The 18,093-nt window shown below is 46.9% G+C and overlaps 1 protein-coding gene across 2 annotated transcripts; it reads right to left on the bottom strand.

The window, feature by feature from the left end:
• Positions 1-3,048: 3,048 nt before the first annotated feature.
• Positions 3,049-6,810, bottom strand: s1pr1 (sphingosine-1-phosphate receptor 1). Of its 2 annotated transcripts, none has more exons than XM_085982476.1 (2): positions 6,508-6,810; positions 3,049-5,401 (listed from the first exon to the last, which is right to left on the bottom strand). In XM_085982476.1, exon 2 carries the CDS (start codon positions 5,254-5,256, stop codon positions 4,111-4,113), a length of 1,146 nt encoding a protein of 381 aa, XP_085838602.1. In that variant the 5' UTR covers positions 5,257-5,401; positions 6,508-6,810; the 3' UTR covers positions 3,049-4,110. The 2 variants fall into 2 exon arrangements, with proteins under 2 accessions (XP_085838602.1, XP_085838603.1); XM_085982477.1 differs by lacking the exon at positions 6,508-6,810 and adding an exon at positions 5,895-6,476.
• Between the last annotated feature and the right edge of the window lie 11,283 nt (positions 6,811-18,093).

Genomic DNA, 18,093 nt, shown 5'->3' with positions numbered 1-18,093 from the left:
TGATAGCAGGACAAGGGGACATAGGTTGAAACTAGTGAAAAGCAAATTTAGGGCTGATTCAGGATGTCCTTCTTCACGCAAAGAGTGATCAACATATGCAATGGATTTATGGGTAAGTTATTAGAGACAACAACTTGGAATCATTTGAGAAACATTTGAATTGTGCTGGGCCTTTTTTTCTCTTTCTGGGGAGATAAGGTAGATGGCCTTGCACGTCTGTATCTATCTTGCAATCTAGTGATGGAAGTAGGAATTCCAAAATCTTCATCAGAGGAAGAACAAATAATAGAGAAAACATATTCTTTTCCTGTTTGTCTTCTATGGTTACTTTGATTCTGAATTCATTTAGTTGGACTTTCTTTAGGATTGTGCACTAAAACCATTTGCAGATGAAACACTTCCAACCTGTGTTTAATTTATAAAGGAAATTCAGTGCAGCACTTGCTGAATTCTGCTATCCCAGCAATTTAGAAAATCTGTTCCTCCCATTTCATCTTTTGCAAGACTCGGATTTGGAGGCTGACTGCATCGATCTTGGGTCTGCAAGTTAGTTTGACTCAGCTCAAACTGCGGGCAGGTTTTGCTTTACCTACCTACCTTTTTTACTCGACAATCAGCCGCTCTCTTTCTCTGCTAAATCCCAAGTGTTATACAGGTAGACTATCCTTTATCCGAAAACCTCGGGACCAGCCGTGTTTCGGTTTTCGGAGAATTTCGGATTTCGGAAGGTGGGTCGGCAGGGGTCCGCGGGGGGGTCGGCGGGGGGGCGTGCGCACGACCCCCCGCCGGCCCCGACCCCCGCCGACCCCCCCGCGGACCCCCGCCGGCCCCGACCCCCGCCGGCCCCGACCCCCACCGACCCCCCCGCGGACCCCCGCCGGCCTCGACCCCCGCGGACCCCCCCGCGGACCCCCGCCGGCCCCGACCCCCGCCGGCCCTGCCCCCGCCGACCCCCCCCCGGCCCCGACCCCCGCCGACCCCCCCGCGGACCCCCGCCGGCCCCGACCCCCCCCGCCGGCCCCGACCCCCGCCAGCGCCGACCCCCCCACGGACCACCGCCGACTTACGGTCAGGGTCGGCGGGGGTCCGCGGGGGTGTCGGCGGGGGTGGGGGCCGGCGGGGGTCCACGGGGGGGTCGGTGGGGGGGTCGGCGGGGGTCGGGCCGGCAGGGGTCCGCGGGGGGGTCGGCGGGGGTCGGGGCCGGCGGGGATCCGCGGGGGGGTCGGCGTGGGGGTCGTGCGCACGACTTACACTGACGCTCAGCGTAAGTTGGCGGGGGTCGGGGTCGGCGGGGGTCCGCGGGGGCGTCGGCGGTGGTCGGGGCCGGCGGGGGTCCGCGGGGGGGTCGTGCGCACGACTTACGCTGGACTTACGCTGACCGAAAAAACCTTCGGTTTTTAGAGGGTTTCGGTTTTCGGAAGTCCGGATAAAGGGTAGTCTACCTGTACTGCCAGTTCTGCATCACTGCCTGGCCACCAAAGTGGCGTGCCATTCATACATGCAGAGTTCTACTTCCCAGCATCCAAATACTTGTTAAATTGTTTTATGTCAGGAGAACTGGTGTGACCTATAAAGATGAAAAATTGCATTTTAAAAATTCCCAAGCTCTACTTGCTGTTATAAACTACAACTGATGTGGAGTCAAACTAAGTGTGAGACTATCTCTTCCAGATGATCTCATGCTGCTTGACAGAATCAATTTTGGTGACCTTACACACGGGTTATACCATACATTCTGGGGTAATTTTGTGAGTTCATGCTGTTGGTGGGAAGCCTTGCCTACTGCCCACACATATTGGCAAAATTTTCCACCCATTGAAATCAATGGACAGAAAATGTAATTCCATTGTTGTAGGCTTAACTTTTCCATTGAAATAGAAATCCATTCAAGGGCAATTCCATTATTGTAGGGATAAATTTTCCATTGATGTAGAAATCCATTTAAGGGGTAATTCCATGAGCAGCAGCTGCCAACTAAACACCAGTTGTAAGTGTTTCTTGCCACCAGCATGCACTCAGAAACTTACCCCTTGTTGATCCAAAGCCAAAACCACCACACATTGATGAAAATGTGGTATGACTTGCTTCCTTTACAGCTGGAATTGCTGTTTTCACCCATGTTGTGCTGCAGTCACCATCAGACCATGATCGGTGATTATTGGAGTTGCAGCATCTTAGCCATTAGTGTGAAGAGATCCTTGTCTGGGCTGTATAGTCTACTCCTCTTGATCTATTCACTAACTAAAATTATGCGTTAATTCATTTTTTGCAACATTAACATTTATATAGCGTCTTTAATGCAGTAAAATGTCCCAAGGTGTGATACAGGAGTGTCATCAGGCAAATATGGACACCGAGCCAAAGAAGGGGACATCAGGATGGCTAACTAAAAGCTTGGTCAAAGAGATAGGTTTTAAAGAGCATCTTAAAGGAGAGGTGGAAAGGTTCAAGGAAGGAATTTCAAAGCTTAGGGCCTAGACGGCTGAAGGCACAACCGCCAATGGTGGGGCGAAGGAGAGTGGGATTAATTGGATAGCTCTACCAAAGAGCCAGCACAGGCATGATGGGCCAAATGGCCTCCTTCTGTGCTGTAACATTCTATGATTCTAAGAGGTTAGAGTTTAAGGAACATAGAGATCTTGGAGGGTTGAAGGACTTGAGATCGTTACAGAAATAGTGAGAGGCGAGGTCATGGAGGGATCTGAACTCAAGGATGAGAATTTTAAATATTAAAGCACTAAATTCTTAGGTTATTTACATTGCTTAATTCCAACTACTTGGATAAATCAGTTTTCTTTAAGTGGAAGAATGAATGAATTATCAGGATTAACTATTCTATATCAGATCCATCAACTACAAGTGTAAGAAGGGCTTGAATGCAATCACTCCTGGTCTTGTTTCTCAAATCACCCTACTAGGCTAAATAAATGTTGTTGATATCATCAGGTCCCAATTTTAATAAAGAAATCTTTGTGAGTGAACACTTGCTTGGCAGATGTATTGTACTGGTCTAAAGGATGCCTCAAAATAAATGAAATCTTGAAAACATTTGTTGAATTAAAAGAAATATGTATTTACATACATACATTAATGCCATTCTCATTATTTTCTGAAAATTACAATTTGCAGTTTGGAACAAATAGTGGCACTTAACATACTTTGTGTCAACTCCTAATTACAAAAGTTCAATAATTTAGACAAATAATTTTGTTTGTTTGGTTGAGCACCTAAAGTGTAACCTTTTATAGTAAATGTTATGCAACGAATCTGGGGAACTGGTAATTAAATTTCACAATAATTAAAAAGGTTAAGAACGCATAGTTAAAAGGTGGAGTGACACTTCGACACATTCCAAATACAGCTGAGGCCAGTTAGTAACATCTTTAATTTTCAATATTTTGATACTATATTCTTCTTATCTTACATTACATAATACACTTGAAAGATTGTTTTAATAATGCACGTACACTAGAACCTAGTGCTTGATAATGCATCCCTAAAATACTCGGCCTTTTAGTAAAATAACTTCATCAAAGTCACAAAGTGGCCAAGTGTTTGGGAACTTCTCCGTCTTTTCATGAGATGCTCTGCACCCGACCAATGGTCCTGAAGGCTCTGAAATCTCGGCCACTCACCCAGAGATCTGCATTGCTCTACATGAGCTGCTTTGACACTAGGTACATCTCCAAAGAATGACAGTCTTGAGACGCAGAATCTTGACGCAGAACAGGTCTCTGTAGCCCCTTTTTTCTCTTAAAAAATGCATTTATCTCCTTTTAAAAGTCTGGGATCTTTTTGTCCTTGCATTTTTGGTTAAAAAGAGAATCTTCAAAGTTCGCAGTTGGAAATGTTGCACTCTGTTGGAGAATTATGAATTACAAACTCCAGCTGTCCCAATGTCATTGGGTGGGTGTGTCTTTTTTTAAGGGTGAGGATTACATTCCCACGCGTGTAGACCTCTTGTGTCTGTTGGGAAGACGAGGCACTGACACCCAAGCCCGTGGCCAAGTGTCGGGCTGATCCAACGCTGCGCCGCTTGGCGTTTCCCGGGCCTCACTAATCGCTCTCACACCCCCTCCACCCCACCCGCCACCAGCCCAGGAGCCGGCCTCACGCCGACGAGTTGATGTTTCCCGAGGACATCAGGGTCTCGGGGGTGTCGTCCTTGTGCTGGTGGGACGAGTTGTTCGACTTGCTGCGGCTGAACTCCAGCGTGGCCAGGAAGGGCGGCGGCTTGTGCTTGAGCTGGCCGGCCGAGGCGGTGCCGGAGGCGGAGGCGGCGGCGCGGCAGGCGCAGCACAGCAGCAGGGCGAAGGCTCGTCGCATCTCGCGGTTGGTCAGCGTGTAGATGACCGGGTTCATGGCCGAGTTGAGCACGGCCAGGCCCAGGAACCACTCGGCCTTGTAGAGGATGGGGCAGCCGCGCACCACGCACGCCACGTCCAGCAGCAGCAGGATGAAGAGCGGCGCCCAGCAGGCGATGAAGGCACTCAGCACGATGATGACCGTCTTGAGCAGGGCCAGCGACTTCTCGCCGCTGCGGCTGGGGCGCACCGAGTAGCGGCGGAAGGTCAGCCGCTGGCTGCGCGCCCGCACCAGCGCGTAGATGCGGGCGTAGAGCAGCACGATGGCCAGCAGGATGAAGCTGAAGGCGGTGGTACAGAAGAGGATGTAGTGCTTGTGGTAGAGCGGCAGCACAGTGGAGCAGCTGGGGAAGCCCCGCAGGCAGTTCCAGCCCATGATGGGCAGGCCTCCCAGCAGCAGCGACAGCAGCCAGCAGCCGCTGATGAGCAGGAAGACACGGGAGCTGCTGCCCGAGCTGTGCGGCTTCATCTTCAGCATGGTCAGGTAGCGCTCGATGGCGATGGCCAGCAGGCTGAGCACCGAGGCGGCCAGCACCACAAACATGCTGCCCTCCCGCACAAACCACTGCGCCGGCGTCAGGCGGTAGGTGTTGGAGCCCGACAGCAGGATGTTGACGGTGTAGGCGGCGCCGGCCAGCAGGTCGGAGAGCGCCAGGTTGCCGATGAAGTAGTACATGGCGCGGTGGAACTTCTTGGTTCGCCAGATGGCCAGCAGCACCACCAGGTTCTCCAGCATGATCAGGCCGCACACCGTCATGAAGACGATGGCGCTGAGCCGCAGGCCGGCCTCCGAGCCCCTCAGCTTGCCCGTGTAGTTGTAGTGCTGCAGGATGATGTCGCGGTCGGTGTAGCTGTCGCTGTCGCCGGCAGGCGCCACGTGGCCCGCCTCCATCTCCCGCCTTTCTGTGTCTTGTGTTTCTCGAGTCTTTTCCCGCCGCCGGAGACTAACACATGACGCGCCCGCCAGGGGGCGCAGCGATCCCAGGCCAGTCAGAGAGCGGCCGCGCCGAGGCCAGGACACATCGTCTGCCTCAGGTCTGCAAAAAAAACACAAGCCAGAGTTAGTCAGCACATACAGCAAACTCCCTGTCTGCAAAAGTACTTTACCCACCACCTTCCACATAACCCCCCCGCCATCTCCCGCAAAATCACAATTGCATATTTTAAAAAAGTATTATAAGAATAAACTGACCGATTTTGTTGGCTGTTTTGGGGATAACTGGTTTATTTTTTTAGCTTAAAAAATTTCATTTAACATAACAGTCACGGGGGGAGACGGGCTGGTGTGAATGTTAAAATGATTTTTTTCAAGTCAATAATATGATTTTTTTTCAAGTCAATAATAAGTTATCCGCAAAACAGCCAACAAAATGTTAACTGTGCAACGTATCCATAAAATGCATCAATTTTGTGTAAGCGCATTTCAACCTACAGTATAAATTAAATTGAAATAATGAAAGTCGAGGATAAAACAACACATGCAACTTATTTCGCAAACGGTTTTTAAAGTTTTCCTTAGATGAAGATTACCTTTTTTTGTTGAAAATGCAACAAACAGTTTAGAGGAGCGAGACCGTGAGAACAGGATACTCTCCTCGGTTCGAAGCGAGCTCTTTCCAATACTATGTACTACTTGTGAAAGAGAACGCGCTTCTCTCCCAGACTGATGTCTGTCACCGACCCAGCAACATCAAAACTAACTAAATACTGAGAATGGGTGGCGATCAAGAGAAGATGCATGCAGCTGATAAAAGTGCAAAACAGGAAAAAGGTTGACGCGCGAAGATTTTTTTTTCTTGACGCAAAGGATCCAGACAGGAGCAACCAGACAGCAGAAGTTGACACTGAACCGTTTGGAACCACCCCGCCACATACTTAATGCAAAAAAGGCAATGTCTGCAAAATTGCTGTCTTGCATTTCAGGCGTTGCATTAATATAAATCAACACCTTGAACCAGATTATATAATTCAGGAATGAAAATTCCCAAGTGACTTCTATAAAACTTTTATTTTAAAGTAGCAAAAAAGTTGCAATTTTAAAAAGTATTGGTTATACAATATTTATCCATAAAATGCATCAATTTTCCTCGTTGCCTTCAGTTTGAACAGGACAGTGAGCTGAAATGTATTTTTCAGTCCTTACCCACTGCAGGCTATCTGGAGGCTGTCTGAAGTTTTACACGTGTTGGCTGTTTAAGCTCTTGGTTGTCACTGAAAAACACTGAAGAATCGAATGGGCTTTTTCACCACCAGCTAACAGAGGCGGCCCCTAGCTTCCTATTTGCTTCAGCAGTCTGCACTCACCCTGCGAGAGGTGGATTTACTTGGCATTGGCATTGTTTTGTGTTCTGAGGCACCGAGTAAAACAGAACAGTTGGATACATTGTATTTCCAGTACAAACTTGAAATGCATTTAATTCATCTCACTGTTTCAATAAAGCGAATGATTATGATTTTTTTTAAACAAAATTAGGATGTAAAACATGTCATAGATTTCCAAGTCTTAACTTCGGCTTCCAGACTTTACAGGTATTTTATCGACACACACCCCTTTCAAACCATGTGCTGTGACTTTTCAGGAGTTAATAATCTAGACGCAGGGACTGTTTTCCGTACTGCCAGTTTTATGCTATTTATATTAAAAAAAACACTTTATGCAAAGTGACTGCCAGTCCTTGCAAACCAAACTGTGCAGGTTTGAGTGCGGTGGTGAGAAAAGATATGATCAGGCTTTGCATGTAGCCCAGGCACATACACTTACTGGGTGAACTCAAAGCAAGTCCGTTTCTAAATGATTCCCCCGTGTATTTACAATTAAAAATAACACACACATGGGAGAGGAACAAGGAACAAAACTAATCCCTTCTGACTACACTGGCTGCTGTGGAACGTAAGGGGCGCTGCTGACAGGCGGCGACGGAGTCTCCCGTTAACCGCGTGTATTTGACCGGTGGCTGTGACTGAGACCAGTCGAGTTGCAGTTGAAGTGTTGAGTGCAACGCGCTGGGGAGGTTGCCTCTCGCTGTGTGGGCGAGGGAGGGCTGCAGGGTGATCCTCGCTCACTGACCAAAGCCAGCTTGTTTTACATGTAACTTGCTCTCAGGGAGCCGCGGCTCTGCCCCTTCAACATGGTCTGGACATATCGCTGTTCTGCAGGAAGTGGCTGCCGGAATCATTTGAAGTGAATGTGAGGCCAAGTGGGAGGGGTGCGAGCAGGGGGGAGGGGGCGAAATTCCGGCAGCGACCATGTAGACTCTGGTCGTTAAAAGTGCTGGAATCCCGGCAGGAAGCGCCAGCTGGCTGTTTCGGCCTCCCTGGCGCTTCTCTGCGGATTCCCTGCTCCTCCATAAAAGGAATAACTAACGTTAAGGGAAGAGCTAATTTAAGCCGTTTGGTGCTTGTTTAAAGGCCAATCATGGGAGACTGGTGCACACTTGCCTACCACTGGAGACACCTGGAGAGCAGAATATTTAACCCTAGGTCAGAGCTGGCGCCAAGCAGGCTCAGGAAGAGAATATCCTCAAGAATCAACAGAGCAGCCACTGCAGTGTATTGTAAAAAGGACTTTGCAGGCCCAAAGCATGGGTGCAGCAGCCATTGCTGGGTTTCTCCTTGCGGAGGAGGAGGAGGAGGAAGAGGAGCAGCAGCACCAGCAGAGGCGGGCAGCCCAGGAGCGCAGAGGGCATAGACGGATCACCACACGCCGAACAAACTACCCCAGGCACCGGGTGTTCAGGAACAGAGTCAGTTACTTAGGCTTGACGGAGGAGCAGTGCCTGAGGAGGCTCCGGCTCAGCAGGGAGGCTGTGACTGAGGTCTGCCGCCTGGTCCAAGGCGACCTGCATGGAGAATCAATCATCCGCACCGCGCTACCAGTGGCGGTGAAGGTCACTGCTGCCCTTAACTTTTATGCCACGGGGACTTTCCAGGCACCCACAGCCAACATCACCGGGATCAGCCAGTTTGCTGTGTACCGTTCCATTAAGGAGGTCACTGATGCACTGGTTCGACATGCACCCACCTACCTAAGCTTTAGGAATGATGAAGAGCAGCAGCGACGACAGTGCTTTTTCACCATTGCCGGCTTTCCCAAGGTACAGGGCATCATTGACTGCATGCAAGTAGCCATTTGTGCACCTAATAACAATCCTATGGCCTACCTAAATGCAGAAGGCTATTATTCCCTCAATGTCCAAATTATATGTGACCACCGCCAGAAAATAATGAACGTCAATGCATGCTTCCCAGGGGGCATGCATGACTTTTACATTCTGAAGCAATCTGAGGTGCCTTTGATCTTTGAAGGGGAACGAAAGATGAACGGATGGCTCCTTGGAGATCTAGGCTATGTGCTGCAACCATGGCTGATGACACCGCTGCACAACCCTCGCACCCCAGCAGAGAAGAGCTACAATGCGGTACATACGCAAACCAGGGTAGTCATAAAACAGACATTTGGGCTGCTGAAGAAACGCTTCAGGTGTTTGGATCGGTCAGGGGGGGCCTTACGATATGCCCCAGAGAAAGTCAGCAAAATTGTAATGGTATGCTGCATGCTACACAATATTGCTATGGACAGCGGCCTCTCCATGGATTTAGATGAGGAGCAGCTTCAACCCATGGAAGACGAGGAGGATCACGGCCCACAACAGCCACCAGCACTGGATCAGCCACTACAAGCAGCAAGACAGGTGCGTGAGGAAATCATTGCCCAGTTCTTCAACAGTTGAGGACTAATGCTGTTCTTTGGACAGATTTATAATCAGACTTGGTTCTTGCTTTACTTTTGCATTTTTGGCATACAACTTTTTTAATATCTTTTCTTTGCTACATTTGTCACTTCTGCAAATAAAACAATGACAGACTGGAAACCATCATAAAAGTGTGCATTTTATTAAATGTGTTTTACTGTGAGTTGGTGGTGTTTGTCCCCCTCTGACCTATGAATCTTAGTGCGGTGCCTCTCCAAGGTCTCCACTTCTACATGCTTCCTTTATAGGGAAAATAACAACAGGAGATGGCTGTGCACATAAATAGCGAACTGCGTGGAATGCAGATGGCCTAATGACCAAGGTGTCAGCATGGCACAGTGGGTAACACTCTCACCTCTGACTCAGAAGGTTGTGTGATCAAGTCCCACTCCAACAACTTAAGCACATAAGCCAGGCTGACACTCCAGTGCAATACTAACGGAGCGCTGCACTGTCGGGGTGCCGTCTTTCCGATGCAACGTTAAACCGAGACCTTGTCTGCTCTCTAAGGTGGACGTAAAAGATCCCATAGAACTATTCGAACAAGAGCTGGGGAGTTCTCCCGGTGTCCTGACCATGAGTGGTGGTGGACAATTAAACAGTTAACAGGAGGAGGAGGCTCCAAAAATATCCCCATCCTCAATGATAGTGGAGCCCAGCACGTGAGTGCAAAAGACAAGGCTGAAGCATTTGCAACTATCTTCAGCCAGAAGTGCCGAGTGGATGATCCATCTCGGCCTCCTCCTGAGGTCCCCAGCATCACAGATGCCAGTCTTCAGCCCATTCAATTCGCTCCACGTGATGTCAAGAAACGGCTGAAGACAGTGGATACTGCAAAGGCTATGGGCCCTGACAACATTCCGGCAATAGTACTGAAAACTTGTGCTCCAGAACTGGCTGCGCCCCTAGCCAAGCTGTTCCAGTACAGCTACAACACTGGCATCTACCCGGCAATGTGGAAAATTGCCCAAGTATGTCCTGTCTACAAAAAGCAGGACAAATCCGACCCGGCCAATTACCATCCCATCAGTCTACTCAATCATCAGCAAAGTGATGGAAGGTGTCGTCGACAGTGCTATCAAGCGGCACTTACTCAGCAATAACCTGCTAACTGACACCCAGTTTGGGTTCCGCCAGGGCCACTCAGCTCCAGACCTCATTACAGCCTTGGTCCAAACATGGACAAAAGAGCTGAACTTAAGAGGTGAGGTGAGAGTGACTGCCCTTGACATCAAGGCAGCATTTGATCGAGTGTGGCATCAAGGAGCCCTAGCAAAACTGAAGTCAATGGGAATCAAGGGGAAAACTCTCCATTGGTTGGAATCATACCTAGCACAAAGGAAGTTGGCTGTGGTTGTTGGAGGTCATTCATCTCAATCACTGCAGGAGTTCCTCAGGGCAGTGTCCTAGGCCCAACCATCTTCAGCTGTTTCATCAATGACCTTCCCTCCATCATAAGGTCAGAAGTGGGGATGTTTGCTGATGATTGCACACTGTTCAGCACCATTCGAGACTCGTCAGATACTGACGCAGTCCGTGTCCATATGCAGCAAGACCTGGACAACATTCAGACTTGGGCTGACAAGTGGCAAGTAACATTCGCACCACACAAGTGCCAGGCAATGACCATCTCCAACAAGCGAGACTCTAACCATCTCCCCTTGACATTCAATGGCATTACCATCGCTGAATCCCCCACTATCAACATCCTGGGGGTTACCATTGATCAGAAACTGAACTGGACCAGCCATATAAATACTGTGGCTACAAGAGCAGGCCAGAGGCTGGGAATTCTGCGGCGAGTGTCTCACCTCCTGACTCCCCAAAGCCTTTCCACCATCTACAAGGCACAAGTCAGGAGTGTGATGGAATACTCTCCACTTGCCTGGATGAGTGCAGCTCCAACAACACTCAAGAAGCTCGACACCATTCAGGATAAAGCAGCCCGCTTGATTGGCACTCCATCCACCACCTTCAACATTCACTCCCTCCACCACCGGCGCACTGTGGCTGCAGTGTGTACCATCTACAAGATGCACTGCAGCAACTCGCCAAAGCTCCTTCAACGGCACCTTCCAAACCCGCGACCTCTACCACTTAGAAGGACAAGGGCAGCAGACGCATGGGAACATCACCACCTACAAGTTCCCCTCCAAGCCACACACCATCCTGACTTGGACCTGTATCGCCGTTCCTTCACTGTCGCTGGGCCAAAATCCTGGAACTCCCTAACAGCATTGTGGGTGTACCTACAGCATATGGACTGCAGCGGTTCAAGAAGGCGGCTCACCACCATCTTCTCAAGGGCAATTAGGGATGGGCACTAAATGCAGGCCTAGCCAGCCAGCGACGCCCACATCCCATCAATGAATAAAAAATTTTTTAAAATATTTATTCCTCAACCAACCTCACTAAAAATAGATTTTCTGGTCATTATCACATTGTTGCATCTGGGACCTTGCTGTGTGCAAAGTGGCTGCTATGTTTCCTACATTACAACAGTGACTACACTTCAAAAGTACTTCATTGGCTGTAAAGTGCTTTGGGACGACCTGAGGTCATGAAAGGCGCTATAAAAATGTTTTTCTTTCCAATACTAGTTCCTGTTACTGGCCTTCGTGGAGCAGCATTTGTGCCAGAGTGTCCTGTGCTCCAGTGTTTGCAGGACAGTCACTTGTGCCGGTGAGGGCAGAGAGCTGCTGATGACATTAGGGCTCACCAGCTACTGTTGTATTATGTCACTGCTGGAAGACCTCTCCTCAACACCCACTGATCAAAGAAGAATAAGAACTTGCATTTATATAGCATCTTTCACATCCTCAGGATATCCCAAAGTGCTTCACTGCCAATTAACTACTTTTGAAGTGTAGTCACTGTTAATGTATGCAATATGGCAGTCAATGTTAACACAGCAAGATCCCACAAACAGCAAACAGATAAATGATCAGTTAATCTATATTTTGGGGTGGTCTTGGTTGAGGAATAAATGTTTCCCAGGACACTGAGAGAACTCGCTTGTTAATTTTCTAATAGTGCCACGGGATCTTTTATGCCCACCTGATCAGGCAAAGGCCTCTGTTTATTGTTTCTTCCAAAAGACAGATTTAAGTGTAAGCAGTGGGCCTAAAAGAAGTTCCTAAATTCCCCCTTAATAATTGCCTGGGCGATGGGCTGCAACTGTGATCATTTCTTAGATGTTACAAAGCCTCCATTGCAGCAGTAAGAGAATTCATGAGAGATGCTCAAGCTGTGTCTATGGCTTGTGTAATTGTGGTCCCCATGGCAGACAGCAGTGAAAACAACCAGTCCTCCATTACATCACTTGTGCAGGAGATAGCACCTGTGATCTGTCCACTGGACTTGTGATGACTTAGCTTCCATTGCCATGCGGAAGAAGATAGGTCACTATACAATCTGTTGTACCACCAGAGTCACTGAGGTCAGTGTGACAGCTTTGGGCTCCATAATGTATCCTGTTATAAAGCATATCTACATTGTTAGTTTTTAATCTTAAATTCTAAGTAGGTCAAGTATGGCAGTTTTTAATTTGGTTTTGTTAATTGCTTTCTGGAGGTGTTTCTTTTGTCTTTGTGTGGAGGTGGGAGGTTTAAAGGAAATACACAATTCTGCCTGGTCACTAAATCATAAATTGCAACAGAAATTCTTCTGATTGCCCCAGTAGTTTTTGAACTGTAGATATCCAAATTATGGATCTTTTGAAGCAGGGATATCCAGCCGGTGGCCCCAGGACCTTACGTGGACCCTGACCTCTGGCAATCTGGCCCTTGAAGCCCAGACAACTCAGTCAAATTTGCGTTTATGTTTATTTGCTTGTCTGTTCTGTTTGAGTTTTGAGTAGTGGAAGGCTGCCTTTAGCCTCATTATTATCAGAACTCCAAGATCTGCTAGAATTAGCAACTTGAGATATACACACCTATGTGGTTTGCAAAGAAAAAGCTTGGACATATCTGCTATAAATAACAATGGTGACTTTCTTTGTAGATTCCGTCAGACAAATTAGCTTGGTTTCACAAAAGCTGGTTGGGTTACATTGCCTTAGTATTAGCAATTCCTGGATGTTTGTGCTCATTAATGTGGAACGTGAGCACCTCCCAACATTGTGTCTTGGATCTGAGGTGTAAGAAATTGCCTGGGCCAGGTATATTTACTGCAGAGTTTTGCCAAATCTTTAGTTCACATTTGAACATATTACCACATCACTGCAATGAGACAAATCTCCATCAAGGGCAAAGGTGTCCTCCATGTAGAATTATTAAGACTATTAAGGATTTTGAAAAGGACTCTGAAAACAATTCAAATACCTTTGTTATTTTGGTTCCAGAAAATGTTTAAGTACTGCTGAAAGTTAATTATGATATTCCTTTTTATCTGATGATTGATTTTGCTTCTGCATAGACTTATATCTTGCAATAAAACACAATTTGTAGTTTAGCCTGATGTATGGTCTGTCAGTGTGTTACATTTCTACTCATTAGGGTCATTATTGAGATATGGTGAGCATTCTGTACATCTTACTGGTGTGGGACTTAAGAAAAGGGTAATTCCTTATCTCCCCATCCAAAGCATTTAAATAAAAAAATAATTCTTGGATTGTGGGTGTCGCTGGCAAGGCCAGCATTTATTGCCCATCACCAGTTGCCCTTGAGAAGGTGGTGGTGAGCTACAGTCCATGTGGCAAAGGTACTCCAACAATTCTGTTAGGTATGGAGTTCCAGGATTTTGATCCAGCGACGATGAAGGAACAGTGATTATATATCCAAGTCGGGTGTTGTGTGACTTGGAGGGGAACTTGAAGGTGATGGTGTTCCCATGTACCCGCTGCCCTCATCATGGTGGAGGTCACGGGTTTGGGAGATGCTGTCAAAGAAGATTTGGAGAGTTGCTGCAATGCATCCTATAGGTAGTACACACTGCAGCCATGGTGTGTCGGTTGTCGGGTGAGTGGATATTTGAGGTGCTGGTTAGGCTGCCGATCAAGCGAATTGCTTTGTCCTGGATGGTGTTGAGCTTCTTGAGTAATGGTGCAGTTGCACCCATCCAGGCAAGTGGAGAGTATTCCATCACACTCCTGACTTGTGCCTTGTAGATGGTGGAGATGTTTTGGGGAGTCAGGAGGTGAGTCACTCACCATAGATTACCCAGCCTCTGACCTGCTCTAGTAGCTATGGCATTTATGTGGCTGGTCCAGTTGGTCAATGGTGACCCCCAGGATGTTGATAGTGGAGGATTTGGTGATGGTGATGCCATTGAATGTCATGGGGAGGTGGATAGACTCCCTCTTGTTGGAGATGGTCATTGCCTGGCACTTGTGTGGCACGAATGTTACTTGCCACTTACCAGCCCAAGCCTGGATGTTGTTCAGATCTTGCTGCATGCGGCATGGACTGCTTCATTATCTCATTAATTGTGAATAGAGCTGAACACTGTGCAATCATCAGCAAACAGCCCTGCTTCTGACCTTATGAGAGAAGGAAGGTCATTGATGAAGCAGCTGAAGATAGTTGGGTCTAGGACACTGCTCTGAGGAACTCTTGCAGTGATGTCCTGTAGCTGACACGATTGGCCTCCAACAATTACAACCATCTTCCTTTATGCTAGGTATGACTCCAGCCACTGGAGAGTTTTCCCCTGATCCCGATTAACCTCATTTTACTAGGGCTCCTTGGTACCAGACTCAGTTGAATGTTGCCTTGATGTCAATGGCAGTCACTCTCACCTCAGCTCTGGAATTCAGTTCCTTTGTCCATGTTTGGACCAAGGATCTTATGAGATTTGGAACTCAGTGGTCCTGCCGGAACCCAAACTGAGCTTCGGTAAGCAGGTTATTGGTAAGTGCCACTTATTAGCACTGTTGATGACTCCTTCCATCACTTGCTGATGATTGAGAGTAGGCTGATAGGATGGTAATTGGCCAGGTTGGATTTGTCCTGTTTTTTAATGAGAGGACATGGGCAATTTTCCACATTGACAGGTAGATGCCAATGTTGTAGCAGTACTGGAACAGCTTAGCTAGAGGTGCAACAACATTAAAGTATATAGCGCCTTTAACATAGTAAAATGTCCCAAGGCGCTTCACAGGAGCGTTATAAAACAAAATTTGACACCGAGCCACATAAGGAGAAATTAGAGCAGATGACCAAAAGCTTGGTCAAAGAGGTAGGTTTTAAGGACCATCTTAAAGGAGGAAAGAGAGGTGGAGAGGTTTAGGGAGGAAATTCCAGACTTAGGGCCTAGGCAGCTGAAGGCATGACCACCAATGGTTGAGCGATTAATATCAGGGATGTTCAAAATCAGATGTAGCTAATTCTGGAGCACAGATCTTCAGTATTACAACTGGGATGTTGTCAGGGCCCATAGCCTTTGCTGTGTTCAGTGCACTCAGCCATTTCTTGATATCACGTGGAGTGAATTGAATTGGCTGGAGACTGGCATCTGTGATGGTGGGGACCTCAGGAGGATGCTGAGTTGGATCATCCACTTGGCACTTCTGACTGAAGATTGTTCTGAATACTTGCACTCACTTGCTGAGCTCCACCGTCATTGAGGATGGGCATGCTTGTGGAGCCTCCTCCTCCCATTAGTTGCTTAATTGTTCACCACCATTCATGACTGGATGTGGCAGGACTGCAGAGCTTCGACCTGATCCATTGCTTGTGGTATTGTTTAGCTCTATCTATAGCATGCTGCTTCCACTGTTTAGCATGCATGTAGTCCTGTGTTGTAGCTTCATCAATTTGGCACCACATTGTCAGGTACACCTGGTGCTCCTCCTGACATGCTCTTCTATACTCATTGAATCAGGGTCGGTCATCTGGCTTGATGGCGATGGTGACTCCAAAGCATTCTCTCTGTGGAGTAGATGTATATGTTTTAGTTTCTAGGTGTGGACCTGCCGATGGAGACTGGCTTGTTGCTGTGAGAAAAAATAAACGGTGCTGAAAGAAATCTGAATTGTCAGCATCCTCATTCAGTTTGGGCGGGGCGTCAAGCAGCCATACTTCAGCCAACCCTATGGTACCTCTGGACATCTGTGTTTCCACAGCCACGTCACTATCTAATTCTCCCAAAGCATCTGTATCTATGCTGATGTTTAATCCAATTGACAGTGGTTGTGGTTGGTGCCATGGTGAATGTCCTCAACTTGTTTTGCTGGAGGGTGACTTCTTTCTCCTTTATTTTGTGAAGAGAGTGGAGGGTGTATTATGGTTGCTGTTGTGCTACTGCTCGCAAACTGGTATCTGTGTAGGATGATTAGCAGCTGACAGACCTGAGTTATAATTGTCAATTGCACTTTGCACTGACCTTAGTGATAAGATAGCTCGGCACATTCAATACTGGTCTATTCCCCAATGATTAATTTTTACCATTATGAGAGAAGGTGGGGATGGTTGATATCTTCTATCATTAAAACACTGAAAAATAAGTTTGTGAAATTTTAAGAAGCTCCACTGGACCACATAGGCAATTCTAAAATGTGATTTTATAACAGGCTGGAGTTACACTATACTCAGTGTGCAGCCTTAACTTTGTGGAACTGCCAAATCAAGGTGATCTCATTCTTTACTGCTCTCAGGAAATAGATTGTAGACTGGGCTATTGAGTTATACTGTCACTGTCATGTCATTCAGCTGATACTGATTTGCATTGACATGGAAATAGCTGTTTATATGTAACCATAGATGACATATGCAGCTGGGGAGTGCATTGCAATCACTTACTGTATGATTCACATATACCCAGCACATACTCTGTGATGTACGTATACTCAACCATACATATCCTGTGGTGCATGTATATCCAGTCAATGTGTGTGAACAAGTACATATAACATATAACACAAATCAGAGAACATCTGAATTATGTGATAATCCATGAATTCTGCACTCTCCTCCAACCTGTGAAGAGCATATATCTTCCAAACTCCCTGCCAAAAGTTCAATGATTTCCTATTTGTATATTATCAGAACTTTTGGGTTTTGAGGTCTACCACTTTACCCTCTATTAGTAAGTTCAACTTTTCAAAAATAAGAGAGGGGGAAATTGAAGTGGGCAGGTGATTGGGCTCGTGTTAAGTGATCCCTACAGTACATTTTTCCCTCCGGTCATGACTTGTATACTCTAATGTGTATCACCTTGATGTTTTAAATTGCACTTTGCATGCCACATTCTGATTAACATCTATCCGTCAACCCAGACTCTCTTGCATTTTTTATTAACAATGCAAATTTCCATCAGGTCCATATTTATCCTGCTGTAAATTACAGTAATATTCATGCATTACCTTGATGGTCTTCTTTGAGTTGTGCACTTTCCCTTCACTTCCTGCCAAATCCTTTGCATCCTGGAGAGTGAGGTCACCTTTGCAGGAGGGTGATTTGACCCCTTTAAATTGCTTCCTGCAGTACATTTCTTCACTTCATCATGACTGATATACTTTAATGTTTCTACATATGCCTCATTCTCTGGCATTGCTGCTCTTACACATGCCTCATTCTCTGGTTATTTAGAGCTCTTTTGTGAATGTCAAAGCTATCTTCTGATACTCCATTACAGTGATGACAAGAATTTGTATGGCTTCATTTTCTCAACTGTTGTTCAGCAATTATCTTCTGATTGTACATTCACTCCACAGCTGCATTAGTGAATATGGAGAGATTTTTGCCAGTTAAGTGGCTCATTGGCTGCCTGAAAAGTGTCAACGGGTCATTACTGTGGGTGTGCCCTGATTGTTTGACAGTACTGGCAGCTAACAAATGCATTTCCTATATAATTACACATACACTCCATTGTGTATTCATTAGTATTTTGTATTTAAGCATTAAAAAAGGTCTCTCCTCCATTTAATGCAAAGTATGTAGTTTCAGCCCTTGGTGGTTTTATACAGGATGAGGCTTTAGGGGTCTCAGTATTGATTACATGAGGCATGAACTCTTCTGCTGTTAAAAAAGTCCCTTCTG

The sequence above is a fragment of the Somniosus microcephalus genome, chromosome 3, assembly GCF_052327205.1.
Source record: "Somniosus microcephalus isolate GS21.2 chromosome 3, FLI_Smic_1.0, whole genome shotgun sequence".
Classification (NCBI taxonomy): domain Eukaryota; kingdom Metazoa; phylum Chordata; class Chondrichthyes; order Squaliformes; family Somniosidae; genus Somniosus; species Somniosus microcephalus.
The sequence above is the reverse complement of the archived record's forward strand: the minus strand, read 5'-3'. Positions and strand labels throughout refer to the sequence as shown.